The sequence below is a fragment of the Phyllostomus hastatus genome, unplaced genomic scaffold, assembly GCF_019186645.2.
Source record: "Phyllostomus hastatus isolate PE091 unplaced genomic scaffold, TTU_PhHast_1.1 phas_contig_283, whole genome shotgun sequence".
In the NCBI taxonomy this organism is placed as follows: domain Eukaryota; kingdom Metazoa; phylum Chordata; class Mammalia; order Chiroptera; family Phyllostomidae; genus Phyllostomus; species Phyllostomus hastatus.
Window position 1 is genome coordinate 8,389,924 of NW_025333833.1, and position 16,111 is coordinate 8,406,034.

The window sequence follows — 16,111 nt, forward strand, 5'->3', positions numbered from 1 at the left end:
TTTTTTAAAAATTCCATATAGATATTAAATTGTTTAATAGGCGTAGTAGAGTTTATTCCATTTGCTATTGAAGGACAAAAAAGAAGGTGTATTACAGTGTTGTGCCATTTCTGCGAAGAGACTTCATATCAGAGGCTGGTTGAATGCTCTGCCCTCCAGAGCGTGTTTTAATATTTATAATCTTGTCTTCCTTCTGTGTCCACCTTCATTGTACATATGCATGCATTTGTACCGGAACAGGTTGAGTGGCATTTTTGTCTGTGGTGATACATTTCCTGCCCGTGCGCTTGTTCAGTTTAAGTGACAACTCAGGCTGGCAGGTATCCTTTTTTACCACCAGCAGCTGGGCTCATTAGACCACCCTGCCCGGAATCGGAGAACAGGGAGAAGAGAGATCGGCTCTGTGTGTTAGCTTCCACAGAGAGCTCTCCGCGTGGCTGGTGTGAGGGTCCTTTAAAAGCTCACGTAAAAGCAGTGCGTAATAAAAGCCGTGGGGACGAGCTTCAACTGCAGCAGGTAACCCAGTGCAGCCAGGAGGGCTTTTTTTTTTTTTGACACACAAGTAGAACTTGGATGAATGAGCTTTAATTTCTTTCTTCCTTAACTCAGGGAGGGAAACCTTTAAGATTATGGTAGAGGAAGGGATCTATTCTTTCACACAGAAAACATCGAGTGAGGTGTGGTCAACGGGTACCAGGTTTCAAAAACAATCGAAATCGGGGAACCGCTGAAGATACATTTTTCTCAATATGAGATCTCGGATGCAGTTTAAAAAAAAACTATTAGACCCTTTGTAAATTTGCTGGTATTAAGATAACCAAATTAGCCCTGGCTGGTGTAGCTCAGTGGATTGAGCAAGGGCTGCAAACCAAAGTGTCGCAGGTTCGATTCCCAGTCAGGCCACATACCTGGGTTGCAGGCCACGGCCCCCAGCAACCGCACATTGATGTTTCTCTCTTTCTCCCTCCCTTCCCTCTCTAAAAATAAATAAATAAAATCTTTTTAAAAAAGATAACCAAATTTTGTTAATACCACCTGGGAAGGTTTCAGGCGAGGCACACTCCCATAGGACTGCTTACTGGCAAATGGATGCGTCTGTCGCTACGCCGACCTGATGGCTGAGCAGTCCCTCCCAGAATTCAGCAGAGCAGCCTCGAGTCAGAACTGCCTAGCCAAGCAGAGACTCACCTGCACTGGAATACCGGATTTCATGTGGCAGGAAGCATTTTTAATTAAAAGTTCCCCAAGTCTGGGGCTGAATCTCTAAACGTGTGGCAGACTGAGCTAGCACATCCAAGCACCACTGGCGCTTTGGGGAAAATCTGGCTTTTTAAAAAGTCGGATGGTTAAGCCGAGTAAAACCCAGCTGTGTTTTCCTTAGCACGCACCGGTCCAAGTGCTTTGACTCCCTTTTCTTCTGCGTCCGCGTAGCCGGTGGGGAGTGCGTTGCTGTCCGTCGTCCCCCGGCCCTTCTCCCGTGTCCGTCCAGACAGGGACGTGAGGTAAAGCAGTGTGGCACTCACTGGGACACGTACTGGAAAGCCTTTCCCTTCCTCCTGGTTCATGATCTCTTAAATAGGTCAGAAGCAGCAGGTAATCTCCAGCTACAAAGCAGTTAGAATGTGAACCCTTACCTATCCCAGTAGAAGTCTTGGAGGTTTACACAGAAGTCAAGGTTGTCCGCTGACCTTGAAACAAAAATGTAAAATATATGGTGTTCCTGAGTTAGAACTAACAGTGCTTCTGGGAAGCAGTTTCTGGATTACAGTGAGATACAGTCAAATTGGAGCCCTGAATTACCCTTACGTGGAGTCGGGGTGTGGGGTCAGGGTGTGGGGTCCCGGGGAGAGGCTGGCGGGTCGTCGAGGGATTCACAGTGTCCGCTCTCCAGGCGAGGCCCTTGCTGAAGGCCATTGTCTAATTGGACTGGAACAAATTGTTTTAAACTTTTATTATTCTCTCAGTAAATCCACATTCTGCTTTCTATTCGAGAAGTAAGCTGCCGTACAGGCTGCTAAAACGCTCTAGTGGGCAGGTCTGAGAGACATCAATTCTGAAGGTACGGGAGGTGGGAAATGTGATTTTGAGGCGACTTGAGATTCCTGATGCTGTTACACAGAAGTCTGTGCGCAGATAAGGCCCTCCCCGCCCCACCCCACCCCCACTCCCCGGGCATTCCCAGGCTGCTGCATCTCCCTGTTGACTGTAGCCCCACCTCTCTGGGAATTACTTGTGTCTTCTCTGAGACGCTTTCTGCCCAATGCAGGAAGGGCTCGCTCATTTATTCAGCAGGAACGTTGAACACAGCAGTGACTTCGGCGCTCAGTTCACCGTGTGGGTGGAAGCAGGGGCACACGTACATGTTAATCCGGTACGTAAATGCCAAACAATAGCAGATTCCCAGCTGTGTATTAGTAACTGCTGTTGCAGTAACCGGGAGGAGTTTTGAACTCTAATTCCAGAAGGCTTGGTTGCAAAAGCTCTTGATAGCTGTGTTTGGTAGTTAGACCTGAATATCGAAATCACATTCGTTGGGCATTGGAAATAAGGTGAACAAAGAATTTTATCCAACTTTGTCCGAAAGAAAAAAGAATGTGTAACCCAGAGAGGGTCATGTAAAACCATACCTAGAAACATGGAACGAGGGTGAGCACAGCGCAAGAGAGAGAACGGACGTGTGGGAGAGGGCGGGCTTGCGGTTGGGACGCGGCAGTTGCCCTCTGGTACGTGCAGGGAGAGGCAGGGGAAGCAAGGCGAAGCTTCTCAACTTGGTCCCCCGGTAGAGTTAAGACATTCCTCCCCACCCCAGGTTGCCTCGGTTTTTCCCTACAGCCTTTGACTCTGAGAAGATGTTTACGGACATGGGTAGGGGCCTTGCCATCCCTTTCTTCCCGCCTTAAAACGGGCAGGCTTGCAGAGAGCACGCTCCTCCAGTCCTTCAAGCCGAGGCTTCTCCCTGCCGCCTTCAGCTCCGATCTCCGGATGGGCGTGGCGCCATGGCAACAGGCCCAGCCCAGAGCCCGGAGCCGTGTTTGTGTCACCTGCGGGGCTGGAGCAGCCTGGGGGAGAGGGGAGGGAGTGTCACCTGTCCGGCGTCCGTCTGGAAGACGACTTCTTGTTCTGTTGTTTGTCTTCTTCTGTTGAGGACTTGAAATCACGCCCGGAAAACATTGATCCGAAGATGTTATTATCAGTGGCCGAGGGCAGCAGCAGCAGGGAGACCGTCTTCTGCCGGTTCTTGTCTTCTAAACCGAGAGGTGTTTGCTGAGATGTAGTTCAGAGAGGGCCTGGCCGCGCCCCGACGCGCGGCTCCGCTATGCTCGGGGGCTGCGCCGCCAGGTGGCTGCGCAGTTGCTTCATGTAGGTAGACGTTTGTTTTCTCTGAAATAAAATTAATTTCTGTTTGAGACTGTCTTCCTAGGGAATGCTAAAAATAAAAGTGAGCCTTTGGTCGTACCTCCTTCTGTTTGAAGCAATGCCTTTTTCTCTCGTGCTGTGAGTGAGGGCTCAGTCCCAGAGCTTGAGACGCGGTTCCCCCCCGGGGGCAGGGGCTGGAGCTGCTGTCCTCTCTCCGTTTCAGAGAGATTGCAGCGTCCTGTTGCCTCGGCCCGGCTTCCCGTGCAGCACGTTGGGAAAGGTGGTGTGGTGATTACATTAAAGCGAAACGGTTTTAGCGTTTAGTTATTTATAGTTGCGCCGCTGTCTTTGCCATATGTACCATGGCATTTTGTCTCATCCAGGAGAACAAAAGGAAATAAGTGTGGAGCTGTTACATTGTTATATTTTTATGTGCAAACATTAGGTGGCTTTTGTGCACGTTTTGTATTATCAATAGTAAATATAAGTATTGGCTTTTCGACCTTAAAAGGACTGCTGGGTATCAGTGTACGCGTTTGCTGGACCAGACATCAAGTGGTGGTCGGGCATTTGTGTGGGGAGAGAAGAATGGAGTAAAATCTGTTGCGTAAGATGTTTCTTGCTGTGTAGAGTTTGAGTAAATGATGTCAGGGTGGACACAGAGAGAGCAGCCTTCACTGCCGCTTTCCTACATCTCGTTACTTCCTAACTGAACTGAAAGCTGCTCTGGCATCGAGTATTTCAGCCCCTTTTCATGTTAACAGGGTTGTTCCAAGCAAATGGACAGAGCTGCTTCTTTAATGTGCTCTGCAGAAACAAATGTCCTCGCACAGGGCATCTCTTTCCACCCCATCACTAGGTATTTGTGCTGGAAGTACATATGCAGAGTTGATCCTGGATGTCTCAGTCAATAAATACTGTAATTACTGAGTAAAGCTGCATGGCCGTCCATTGCCGGATTCAAAAGTATTGTGCTTTATATTGTTCCATTTTGTTAATTCCTCCAAGGGCAAGGCAGTGAAGTTCTAGCTCCTCTGGGGACGAGACTCCCAGCCTGCTTTTTTCAACAGCCGGGGAAGAAAACCAGTCAGGATGCTGGAGAGGTGTGGACAAAGAACTGTTCTTCTAGATGAGCGTTTGAACATTTCTTCTGTGGGTGGGAGGCTTCTTAAGGCATTTCATTCTTTATTCATATTTATACAGTACGGCACGGATAGAACCAAAAGGCTGCCAGAAAAGAATGTCATATTGAGATGGAAATCAGACCTTTTGAAAGGCAGGGTCTTGGACTGAAAAGCGTGGCTTCGACTCTGTGTGTGTGTGTGTGTGTTTTTGTTCTTCCAAAGCAGAAAGAAACAGAGTGAGGATTCAGCCACCGTTATTTTGTCAGTGACAGGAGAGGACAGAGCTACAGTATGAGAAAAAAGAGATAATATGTCTTTGGATAATACCGTTGCATGAGTAGGAATACACAAGACAACCCTGGATAGTGTATGTTTCTTCGTCTCCAAACCAGGTGTGAGGATACAAACAACATCTGTACTGGAGCTTTGAGCTCCCTTGAGACTGGTCACATTACAGTGTGTTTTTGTGCTTTAGCGAGGAAGAAGGTGTGTGTGCATGCGCGCGCACACACACACGTGTGTGAGGTCGGTGCGGGCCACGCGCCCATGGCCACTGTGCTGACTGGCTCCTCATTTACCGTTTTTGCAGCCATGTATCCATTTCTTGTCAGCCTCCACGGTGCTGGACCTTCATTTATTGTTTTGTTGGCCGAGTGGTCACCCTGTCTGACATGCCCTTCTCTATTGGAGGTCCCGTGGGCTGCCCAAACTGAAAGAATCCCGTTCTCACGAGTCCCTGCTGAGCCCGTGCAGCGCGGTGGAGTGCCTGGACCTGGGCCGTGGGGAGCCCGTCGCCGTGAAGCCGCTGCACAGCAGCCTCCTCGGGCAGGACTTCTGCTTCGAGGTAGGAAAGGAGGGAGGGTGGGAGGACAGTCGAGCAACAAGCAGGTGTCCTAGCCAGCAGCTCTGTGATTTCACGACTGTGGTATTGATTGGATCATCTTAATTGGTTTTCAGTCATGGAAAATTACCTGCTTACAGGGAAAAGATTTGGAAGTCTATTAATCTAATTACATCGGTGATTAAAGTTATTAATGGTGGCTTCTCCTGCCTCTTGGCTTTCCAGATAAACGGGTTCTTAGTACAGTCCCAGCAGAACCCGTAAGACTAACAATAACATTAAATGAGTGTTTCAATTTTTTTAAATTGATAAAGATATCAAACACTATTTTTCTCCTGAAAGCCTAAGACCCCGATTTTAATAATCCTTTGAGAAAATTGACCAAAGCGTAATTTTTTTTAACTACAACACAGGCAGTTCAAGATCTGGAACTACATCTTATTTTCATAATCCCCTGTCCCTCACCCAGGCCCTGGTACATTGCACGTGCCTTAATTTCTTAAAGACAGATTGCCCTTAACTATTTCAACATATAACTAATATAAAAAGTATCACTGAGATGTTTTTACATCCTTTCCTGTGGGGGTACCAAGTCGTCAAACTGCACCTTCAACACTGAGAGTTCATCTCGTCTGGACCAGCCACACCCGTCTCAGGTGCTCGCTAGTCGTGTGTGGCTAGTAGCTACCGTATTGACCAGAATATATAGTATGATTTCATTCACTAGGTTGTAACCCGAGACTGAGTTAATGCGTAAGCACACCCAGCACTTTGGACAGGTCATTTGTTAGCGTTCTTGTTATTAAGCCACTTGAACGTTCCGGTGTTTGGGGGGCCTCATCTCTACAGGCTGTGCGCCACGCCCAGGGTTAGGCGCTGGACACGTAGGTAACGGGTCTCATTTTCCAAGGGCGGGGATACTAGTGTTCAGGGTAACCTAGTGAAGACTGGAAATCACCAGGGGGGTTCCTAGTGGAGGAGAAATGGGTTCCAAGGACAGTAATCAGACACTGGTGACTCTTCTCCATTCCGCATGGTGCCCTCTTCTAACAGTGCAGTGAGGGCGGTCCCAGAAACTGGGTGAGCCGTTGCAGAGACGCTCTTCCTGTTAACGTGCTCAGAGCTGAGCATACGCATTTGCGGGTAATTTGTGTCCTGAAAGCGTTTTAATTCCGATGCTTCTGAACAGATTTAGGTTCCCGAGCTGAATTCTCAGGGGTCTTTGTTCTCACACCTGGAGATGAGTGAGGACGCAAGGCAAAAAGTGGATGGAGGTGTAGACGCAGAAATCACAAAGCTGGCGAACGCCCCTTCGGTTTTGTGTGGCGCGACTTGCGTTCATGGCACATCCCTGACTCCCAGGGGATACCCCTGGGAGACCAGAGCCCCCGAGCCCTCTGCGTTCTTTCCCTCATTATCTCCGGCTTTGTGTTGAAGGTCACCTACCTGAGCGGAAGCAAATGCTTCAGCTGCAACTCCGCCTCAGAGCGAGACAAGTGGATGGAAAACCTCCGCAGGACAGTTCAACCAAACAAGGTAACGGTGGCTCCGAGCGTCCCAAAAAAATGCATAGCTCCTCCAGCAGTGACTGGCAGAAGATACATGCAGTGATGAGACCTTAATTTTCATAGACCTTTTTTCGACACATTTGCCATTTCAAACACATTATACCATTTTATGCTGAAAACAGCCTTACCTCAGATCTCACTGTGGTTTTCCCAGTGTGGATAAGAAGGCCCAGAGGAGTCAGGGGCGCTGCCCACTCAGAAGTCAGCGCGTGACAGAAACGGAGCTGGAGCACGAGTTTCTCACCTGCTGATCTCTCGCTCGCAGGCGTCAGCCCAGCCAAAAGGGGCTGGGCTGTCCAGGCGCACGGGAGGTGTCAGGTCGACGCTTCTCTCCCCCTCCCCTCCCCCTCCCCTCTGCAATCAATGAAACCATGTCCTCAGGTGAGGACAGAAAAGAAGGGAAAATACTGTCTCTCTGAGATTTCACCTCTCAGACTCCGCTTTGTTACTTTTTTCTAGGACAACTGCAGACGAGCTGAGAACGTTCTCCGTTTGTGGATCATCGAAGCCAAGGACCTCGCCCCTAAAAAGAAATACTTCTGTGAACTGTGCCTTGATGATACCCTCTTTGCCCGGACAACCAGCAAGACCAAAGCAGACAACATTTTCTGGGGTGAACATTTCGAATTCTACAGTCTTCCACCTCTTCACAGCATCACCGTTCACATTTATAAAGATGTGGAGAAAAAGAAAAAAAAGGACAAGAATAACTATGTCGGTCTGGTCAACATCCCCACAGCCAGCGTGACCGGTCGCCAGTTCGTGGAAAAGTGGTACCCGGTGAGCACACCCACGCCCAACAAAGGAAAGACGGGGGGGCCTTCCATTCGGATCAAATCGCGCTTCCAAACCATCACCATTCTGCCTATGGAGCAATACAAAGAATTTGCGGAATTCGTCACCAGCAACTACACCATGCTGTGCTCCGTCCTGGAGCCCGTGATCAGCGTGAGGAATAAAGAGGAGTTGGCGTGTGCCTTAGTCCACATCCTTCAAAGCACTGGGCGAGCCAAGGTGAGTGGGGAGGGAGGGGCACGCTACCCCCACGCTCTTCCCCGCCTTTTAGGCAGGAACAGAGACCCCAGCTCGAGGAAGACACGTTGCTAATGGCCAAGTAAGAAGGAAAGAGGTAAGAGGGATACCTATTAGCAGATCTTAGATCAAGAAAAGGTGGTGATTATAAAACTAAAGCAATAAAATGGAGAGACCACAGATACGTATTTCGGGTTCCTGTGCATTGAAGATAGATACCACAGCAGGTTCTTTATTGTCGGGCAAAATACGTGGGAGAATTGGCGTGATAACCCCATAGCGCGTTCACGATTGTTGATGTGCAGTCCAGGCCTGTGCCCGGTGGTGGTGTTACTCCTCACAGCGTCCTGTCTAAGTTCAGAATAACTGGAGACGCATCCCCAGGTCACAGAAAGAGGTGTCCCAGAGCATGCTGGGTATTAATTAGCAAGCATCTTCATGGGATTGAAATTTATAGTGGGAATAAAAATACCAACAGATGTTATATAATTGGTCTAATATGACCCTTCTCTTATTTCATGCTGGAAAGAAAATTTTAGGAAGATGGGAAAATAGAAATAAGCTAATTGTATGAAGAACCACCACCAAATGATGGCCTTTGGGCAGCCTGCACTGCACTGGAGTGACCGCCACCTCTGTGAGGCACACCCACTGACTGGGCTGAGTCACTGCTGCGTGCACAGTGGCCGTGGTAAAAATTGTGTTTCAGACCCAGAGGAGCTCAGAGAGAGAATAATTTATTCGGAACTTAACAGTAAAATAAAGTGCTATTACGATTTCTTGATATAAATCAGACTATGTCGATATATTCAACATTTAGTCCCTTATCTAAACTGCCTTTCTGTTGATTATAATTTTTGTGGTTGGATTTACTGATAATAATCTTGAGCTTTCTGGCATTAAAAACGCTTAAGAATTTGGGGGGAAGTGTCATTGAAGCTTTGCATGTCATGTTTGAAGTCGTATGGACCTGTTCTTCCTGCTTTTCAGTTGCTCCAAGCTCAGGGTATATGAAGGGCTTTTTAAACAACTTCGTTGAAGTGTAACTTGTATACGGTCAACTGTACCCATTTCAAGTGAAAAAATTGAATGATTTTTGCAAGATAATGTTCCCACTGAGACCTCCAGCACAATCAAGACACAGAATGTTTCCACCACCCTGAGGTCTCCCCCTGCCCCTTAGCCTAAGAGTTTCCATGGCGATCCCTAAGTCTGTAACTCCTTTCACGTGGCTCAGGCGCCCCAGGGCAATCCCATGACTGCTTAAAATGCTTAGTTCTAAAGTAAATCAACATAGTTCCTATTTTTGGATTTTAGAGACTTCGATATATCCAAAAAACATATAACATGCAAAATATTTGATGTTACCAGCTTTCAAACTGAACAGTACACTTTGAGTTTTACATCAAATTCTTTAAGACCATGGAGAAATGAAGCAGCTATTTCTTAAGGACTTGACTTCTCACTTTGCCTTCCTTCTCCATGGATGATGGGCTGGGACTGGGGGGGTGGGGGTGGGTCACAGACAAATTGCCTAGAAAACAAGTTTAGGTGTTGCGTTCAAGAAATTCCATGTTGAAACTGTGGACCAATTTGTGACTGTTGGATATTGAATACCTACCATGTGCAGAAATGTTAAGTTCTTAAAACTGTAGAGATAAACAAAATCAGACACTGTCTTTGACCTCATAGGCCTTAAAGTCTTGGGAGGGACATAGAAGTTAGTCAAGTAATTACAGAAGTGAACAGCGTGATTGCAGTGAAAAGTGCCGAGGCGTGCGCTGTGAAGTATGGATTACGGGGCCCTGACTCCTGGGGTTCAGGTCCGAGCAGGCCTCACTGAGGCAAGGATGTGCGAACTAAGTCCCAAAAGATCCGGGCAACTGGCTCGGTGACAGTCAGGGCAGGAAGGACGGTGGGAGCGAAGCAGAACTGAGAACAGCGTCTGCACGAGCTGTGTGGTGAGTAGACAGCATGGAGGGGGGGGAAAGGCTTGGTGTAGTCCAGGACCTGAGGGGAAGGCCCTGGCGGCTGGAGCAGAATGCAGAGAGGATGGCACCAGATGAGGCTTAGGAAGTAGACAGAAACCAAGACGTACGGAGACCTGTAGGCTGCGCTCAGAACTCTGGTCTGTATCAAAGGTGCAATGGAAAAATCTGCGAAGGACTTTCACACTTGGGGGCGGTGACCCCTGAGATTTTATCCGACCTGGTTTTATCTGGCAGCGTTGGTTTTAAAGCAGGGTTCCCGGGCTGTCTGGCGTTTCATCTGTCTCCTCCGATGTGTAGTACTTATTCACTTGCTTTCTGCCTGACGGGACGCTATTCCACCAGGACTTCCTGACCGACCTGGTGATGTCCGAGGTGGACCGCTGCGGAGAGCACGACGTCTTGATCTTCAGGGAGAACACCATCGCCACCAAGTCCATCGAGGAGTACCTCAAGCTGGTGGGGCAGCAGTATCTTCACGATGCACTGGGTAGGGAGAAGGGGACGTGTTTTCTTTTCTGCCCCTTTCGATTGTGAGTCACCTCATCCTCCTGAGACAGACAGGTTGAGCTGGGCTTCTGCGTGCTGTTCAGGTCGAGGTGACTGGAGGGGTACCCACATGTGAGTGTCAGCTTGGGCGGCTCTCGGCAGTGCTCACCAGCGAGGAGCGCAGTGGGTTTAGTACGACTGCACCGAAGGAGAAAGCCCAGCAGGATATGAGTCCCCACCCCCCAGCCCTCAAGTGTCTGAGAAACTCAGTAACGTTAGTGGGTATCACTTCTGAGGGTGGCCCGTTCCCCCAAAAGTGCCGGGTATTTATATCATGATACAAATACATTGTCTTGAAAGTGTTTAACATGCGTTATCATGCATCAGAAACCAAGAAACTCCTGCCACGTCCCACAAATCTCGGTTTCTGTCTTCAGGGCCTCCAGAATTTCCAACAGTAACCGATTCTTGTTCACTCAGTGGTTCCCGCTGACCAGGCCACTCGCTTCAAGTCCAGAGTCACTCACGAAATTCGGGCGTCAACCACTAGAGTCAGGTTCTGTGCCGGGCCCCTCGATGCCCGTCGTGGTAACGCAGATGGGAGTTCCTGGAAGGGCGCCGGCACTTCTCCCGCCTCCGTAGCCCCATGCTTCACCCAGAATGGGGACCAGCTCTGTCCCACAGAAGCACAGTGGAGTCATCCGTGACTAGCCGGAGTTTTCTAGTCGTCACAAATGAAATTCAGTTTAATAACATTTTATGTAGCCCGTTGTATCCAAATATTAACAGGTAATCAGTATACACATTACGAATGGGGTATTGTACATTTTTCACACTATCTGAAACTCGGTGTGTGTTTTACACTTTTTGCACATTCCAGTTTGCACTAGCTGCATGTGAGGTGTTCAGTGTCATTGGTGACCGTCAGGAGTACACCATGAAATGTGTTGAATGAGTGGATACTGTCTGCCCTGCAGGAGCTTACAGTACAGGAAGGTCAGAAAAATGAGGATATCCTTACGACCAAAAAAGGGAGAAATCCTGTGCTTTTCCAAAGAGTTAAAGAAATTGATTCCAACCGATATAGAGGCAAGCGCCTCTAATAATATGGTTGAAGTTTTCATCATAAGCATTAAATAAAGTAAAAAGACTTTATAGTGAAGTCTCAGTACCAAAAATACTTTTCATAAGGACAGCTGAGCACTCTGAATAAAAGTTTTGCTCTATTTCACACCATTTTGGTATGGAATACCAAATATTATGAAACATTATTTTAAAAAGATGCTATTTCCAGACGACTTAAAGAATTCTCAGGGAAAACGGCCACATCACGTAGTCTCCTCTTCTCTGGAGTAAAGCATCGCTGTTCAGGGCCCAGGCTCTGCCCGGGCCAGACCGATACCTCCCATCCGTGAGCCCTGTTCCCTGTCCGACTGAACTCAGATCGCACGCTGATGTCCCCGGGCCACTCGGCACACGCTGCCTGTGAGACACAGGGGAGGTCCCTGAAAAGGCCTGGTCTCCATCCTTGGTGACAGAGGCAAACTCTTTTTTTTAGCAAGAATATATTCATACCTGTCGACTCATTTCCACACACGAAATTTGGATGGTAACGAGTTGGCGACTTACACAGCAAACACACAGAACATTCTGGACATGAACTTCCATCTGGACCACATAGTGGGCACAATCCCCTTTGGCTGTGACCTCTCTCAGAGGCAAGAGTGAAAGTGGACCGTGTTTTGCCGTGTAGAATGCGCACTTTTTTGCCCAAATTTTTGAGGGAGACACAAGGGTGTGCATTATACATGGGTATAATAATCCTCTGTACAATGCGCACTAAAACCACAGGTGCTCATTATACACGGTGAGATATGGTGAATGGATTATTGAATCCATCTTGGTAATTTTTGATTGGATAAGCAGCTTCTGGGTACAAACCTATAAAAAGTTTACCTTTTAGTGTGGTGCTTTCCACATTATCAGATGCAGATTATACTTTCAAAAGTGAAAATAATTTGCTCTGTTGTTGAGGATTATAAATATATCATAATCAGGGGGAAAAATTTAGACTGCAATTATAGACAGTTTAACTCCAGACCCTTGAGTTATTTGGCTCTTTTCTTGAAGGATAAAAGAAAAATATCCTTAAAGTTTACAATAATACTAATATTTATTAATATTAGTATTATTTCCCCAGAACTGGTGTAACCTAAGGAACTCACTAAACAATATTTATAACATAAATTTAAAGGTGGGTCCATTTTTACATGGAATATTTGACAATGATGATTTGATTTTAAATTTAGGTCCTCTTTAAGTGGGATAAATTGTGTAGAAGCACATAGCACAGGAGACTTCAAGAGCGTGTCAAATACAAATCTTGTGAGAATTGGTAAACATTTTTAAAAGCTGTTACTAGTTTTAGCTGTGTTACTCTATGAAAAATTGTGTTAAAGCTGTCCAGTTTGCACACGCACACTTACTGTACGGAGCCCCGACCGTGTACCAGGGACCGTATCAGACACTTTCCTGTCGTGCATCATTGCCGACTCTCACCGCAGCTCTGCAGGGCGGGAGTTGTGCTGTTTCCCAGGTAGGGCAGCTGACGCTCAGTGACCGTTCAAAGGTCCACAGTCAGTGAGTGACGGGCCAGGATTTGACCCTCGATCGGCCTGGCTCCAGAGCCTTGACTTTTTGGTACAACGCTTTGTTTCCCCTTCTCCGTGCGCTTTCCTCTCAAATAGCCACGGCCCGTCCTCCATCACAGCTGCTTTTAAAAGCTTTCCTGTACCCCACTACTAACCATTTTGCTGGAAAATGCTCTTTATATCGCTGCTGCTACCTAGTTTTGCAGACATCATTGTTTACTTTCATGAAGTCTGTTATAACTAGACCGAACCTGAAGCAAGATAAGCAGATTTGAAAGGGTCTTTGAAATACCTCCCCCTTCACAAAGGCCTGTAAAAACCCAAGAACACACACTACCAGCTCGTAAACACTTACTGAGCACCTGCAGTGCTCTGGGCGCTGTTTCATAGGCTGGGGTCCGAACACGAGCAGAACCGGTGCCTCACCTCCAAAGGTGCTGTGGTCACACGAACACAAAGCCGAGTGAGACGCGGAACAGCGGGCTATGTACAGGGACGGTGGGGGATAAGCGGGTAAGGGAACGGGTTCTCTCAGAGGACGCTGGGCTTGTCCCTGTGGAGCAGGGTGTCAGACTCATGTTCACCGGGGGCCACGTCAGCCTCGCGGTCGCCTTCAAAGGGCCGGAGGTAACTTTAGGACTGCAGAAATGTAACTGCTCCTTAACAGTTAGGCTAGAGCTCAGTGCTGCCGCCCCCGGGTAGAAACAAGGTGCCGGGCCGGATGAAACAAGGTGGAGGGCAGGATTCGGCCCTCGGGCCTTGTGTTTGCCCACTGTGCTGTAGAGGGTAGGATATATGAGCAGGTCTTCTAAGCTAAATCTATTTGGAAAAATACGTACAGATTATATAAGGGATGTTCTGCTCCCGTTGTGTGCTATGTTCAATGACTGTCCCCATTACAAGAGGTAGGTCTAGCAGTCTTCCTCGAATATAGGTTTGGTACCAGCATTAGCACTTAAAACCTTAGGTGGGCTATTCAGTCAATCCTGGGTTATTTTTTTTCTTCTATGATAATAATATTATTTACCCTGGTAGAGAGGCTTTATAATAAATAATGAGCCCATGCTCGTTTATTTGTGGTTTCAGATAAAAGAGTTAAAGTTGCTTCATGGTTTAAAGTAGAATCACTGTTGTTTTTATCAGTACCATGATGATGCTGTTAGGGATTGCTCTTCGTCCCCTTCCAGGATAAAGAAAATAAATGTAACAGGTGGGAGGTGGGAGCTCCTGGGTTCCAAAGTGACGACCCTTCCCGGGCAGTCTCTTGTGCCTCCCCTGGCCGGTCTCAGAGAGACTCCCATTGTGCATGTAAGGACCGAAGTGCTAAGTCCTTTTGTTCTATTCAGGAAGACACTGTTCATAGTTCTGCTGCCTGCCCTTTCTCTCTTCAAACAGGGGAGTTCATCAAGGCTTTGTATGAGTCAGACGAGAACTGCGAAGTGGACCCCAGCAAATGTTCGTCCAGCGAGCTGCTGGACCACCAGAGCAACCTGAAAATGTGCTGCGAGCTGGCTTTCTGCAAGATCATCAACTCTTACTGGTGAGCTGGCGTCAGCCCTCCCCCGCCACGGACCCACAGGGCTTTCATTTCCCCGACCAGAGTCACCCCAGTGTTAACTGTGATTTCCCAACCGAAGGGAGGGGGGGGTGGGGGGGGGACACAAAGTTTCCCTAACACGGTCCTGCCTAAAATCCGAGTCTCTGTGGAAGCAGAAAAGTCTCAGATTTATCTGCATAAATGTGATGTTTATGTAGAACATTAGCACCACATTCTTGTAATACTGAAAGTACTGCAATGGCTCTCTGGAATAGTCACTGGTGTTAAACAGATATGTTAGTCGGCTTGGTCATTGTCCCAACCCCAGCAATCGGTGAGATTTGGGGTGATTTTTGATGAACAGTTTTTAGAGAGATTATGGTGATCTTTATTAAACAGATGGTATCGCCGGGAGCCTCATGCCATTTTCCCACTTCGCACAGCTAAATTTACACTAACTCCCGAGTCTCGCAGCTTTGGGTTTCCAGCCTCCATCTGGGCCTCTGCGAATTTCCCGCCACCTCCCGGCCGTGACTCAGGCAGAGAGCTCTCCCCCAGGGCCCCTCGTCACCCGGCTCCGGAGCGGGGTCGCCTGTGCTCTCCCGGCTGCTGTTCAGAGGTTTTGATCTCCTCCCTTCCCCAGCGTCTTCCCCCGCGAGCTGAAAGAAGTGTTCGCGTCCTGGAAGCAGCAGTGCCTGACCCGCGGCAAGCAGGACATCAGCGAGCGGCTCATCAGCGCCTCGCTGTTCCTGCGCTTCCTCTGCCCGGCCATCATGTCCCCCAGCCTGTTCAACCTCATGCAGGAGTACCCCGACGACCGCACGTCTCGGACTCTGACTCTGATTGCCAAGGTCATCCAGAACCTGGCGAACTTCGCCAAGTAGGTGTCGCTGCCTCGACGACGTTTTAAGAGACATTGCGTAAACAATGCGTGAGGTCTAAAAGTGAGGCGGGGGCGGGGAGCCCCATCACTCATGTTACAGGGCCTTCACGGCGGTGTTATTAAAGTAGCAGACAAAATTGGGAACAACTTAAATATTCATTTCGTAGAGGGAGGGTTAAGTGAGCTAGGGTGCATGCATTCCGTGGAACCTTGGCAGCCACCACACGCCGTGTGCACAAAGGAAAGCCAATAACATGGAAAATGACGGAGATATACTCACTTTAGATGAAAGGGGCTGTTAGAAACCTCAGCCCCTTCAAACAAGCCGGCGCCGTGAACCACGGGAAAGAGGGAGGGGCTGTTGTGTATTAAAAGAGACTAGTTTAGACGCTTGGGTCCTATTTGGGCCTAAATTGGGAAAAAAAAAAGTCAATTAAAAGTCCATTTGGGGACAATTAGTGAAATTTAATTTTAAGTTTTAGTGTGATAATGACATTGGTTTATGTAAGAGATATTCCTTATTCCGGAGCAGTGGTGGCTAATATATTTAGAGGTTATGTCTGCAACTTAGTTTAAAATGGTTCAGCCAAAAAGAAAAAGTGTATATATAGAGAGAGTGAAAGCTAACTTGGCAGAACGTT

At 47.9% G+C, this 16,111-nt stretch overlaps 1 protein-coding gene across 8 annotated transcripts in view; it reads left to right on the forward strand.

The window, feature by feature from the left end:
* RASAL2 (RAS protein activator like 2) overlaps positions 1 to 16,111 on the forward strand; it is a 278,498-nt gene that overhangs the window by 238,726 nt on the left and 23,661 nt on the right. For all 8 annotated transcript variants that reach the window (XM_045838806.1, XM_045838807.1, XM_045838808.1 and 5 more), the window contains 6 exons: positions 5,172 to 5,325; positions 6,760 to 6,858; positions 7,350 to 7,904; positions 10,256 to 10,400; positions 14,446 to 14,590; positions 15,231 to 15,467. In XM_045838806.1, the coding sequence (XP_045694762.1) occupies positions 5,172 to 5,325; positions 6,760 to 6,858; positions 7,350 to 7,904; positions 10,256 to 10,400; positions 14,446 to 14,590; positions 15,231 to 15,467 (1,335 nt within the window). The remainder of the gene's footprint in view (positions 1 to 5,171; positions 5,326 to 6,759; positions 6,859 to 7,349; positions 7,905 to 10,255; positions 10,401 to 14,445; positions 14,591 to 15,230; positions 15,468 to 16,111) is intronic.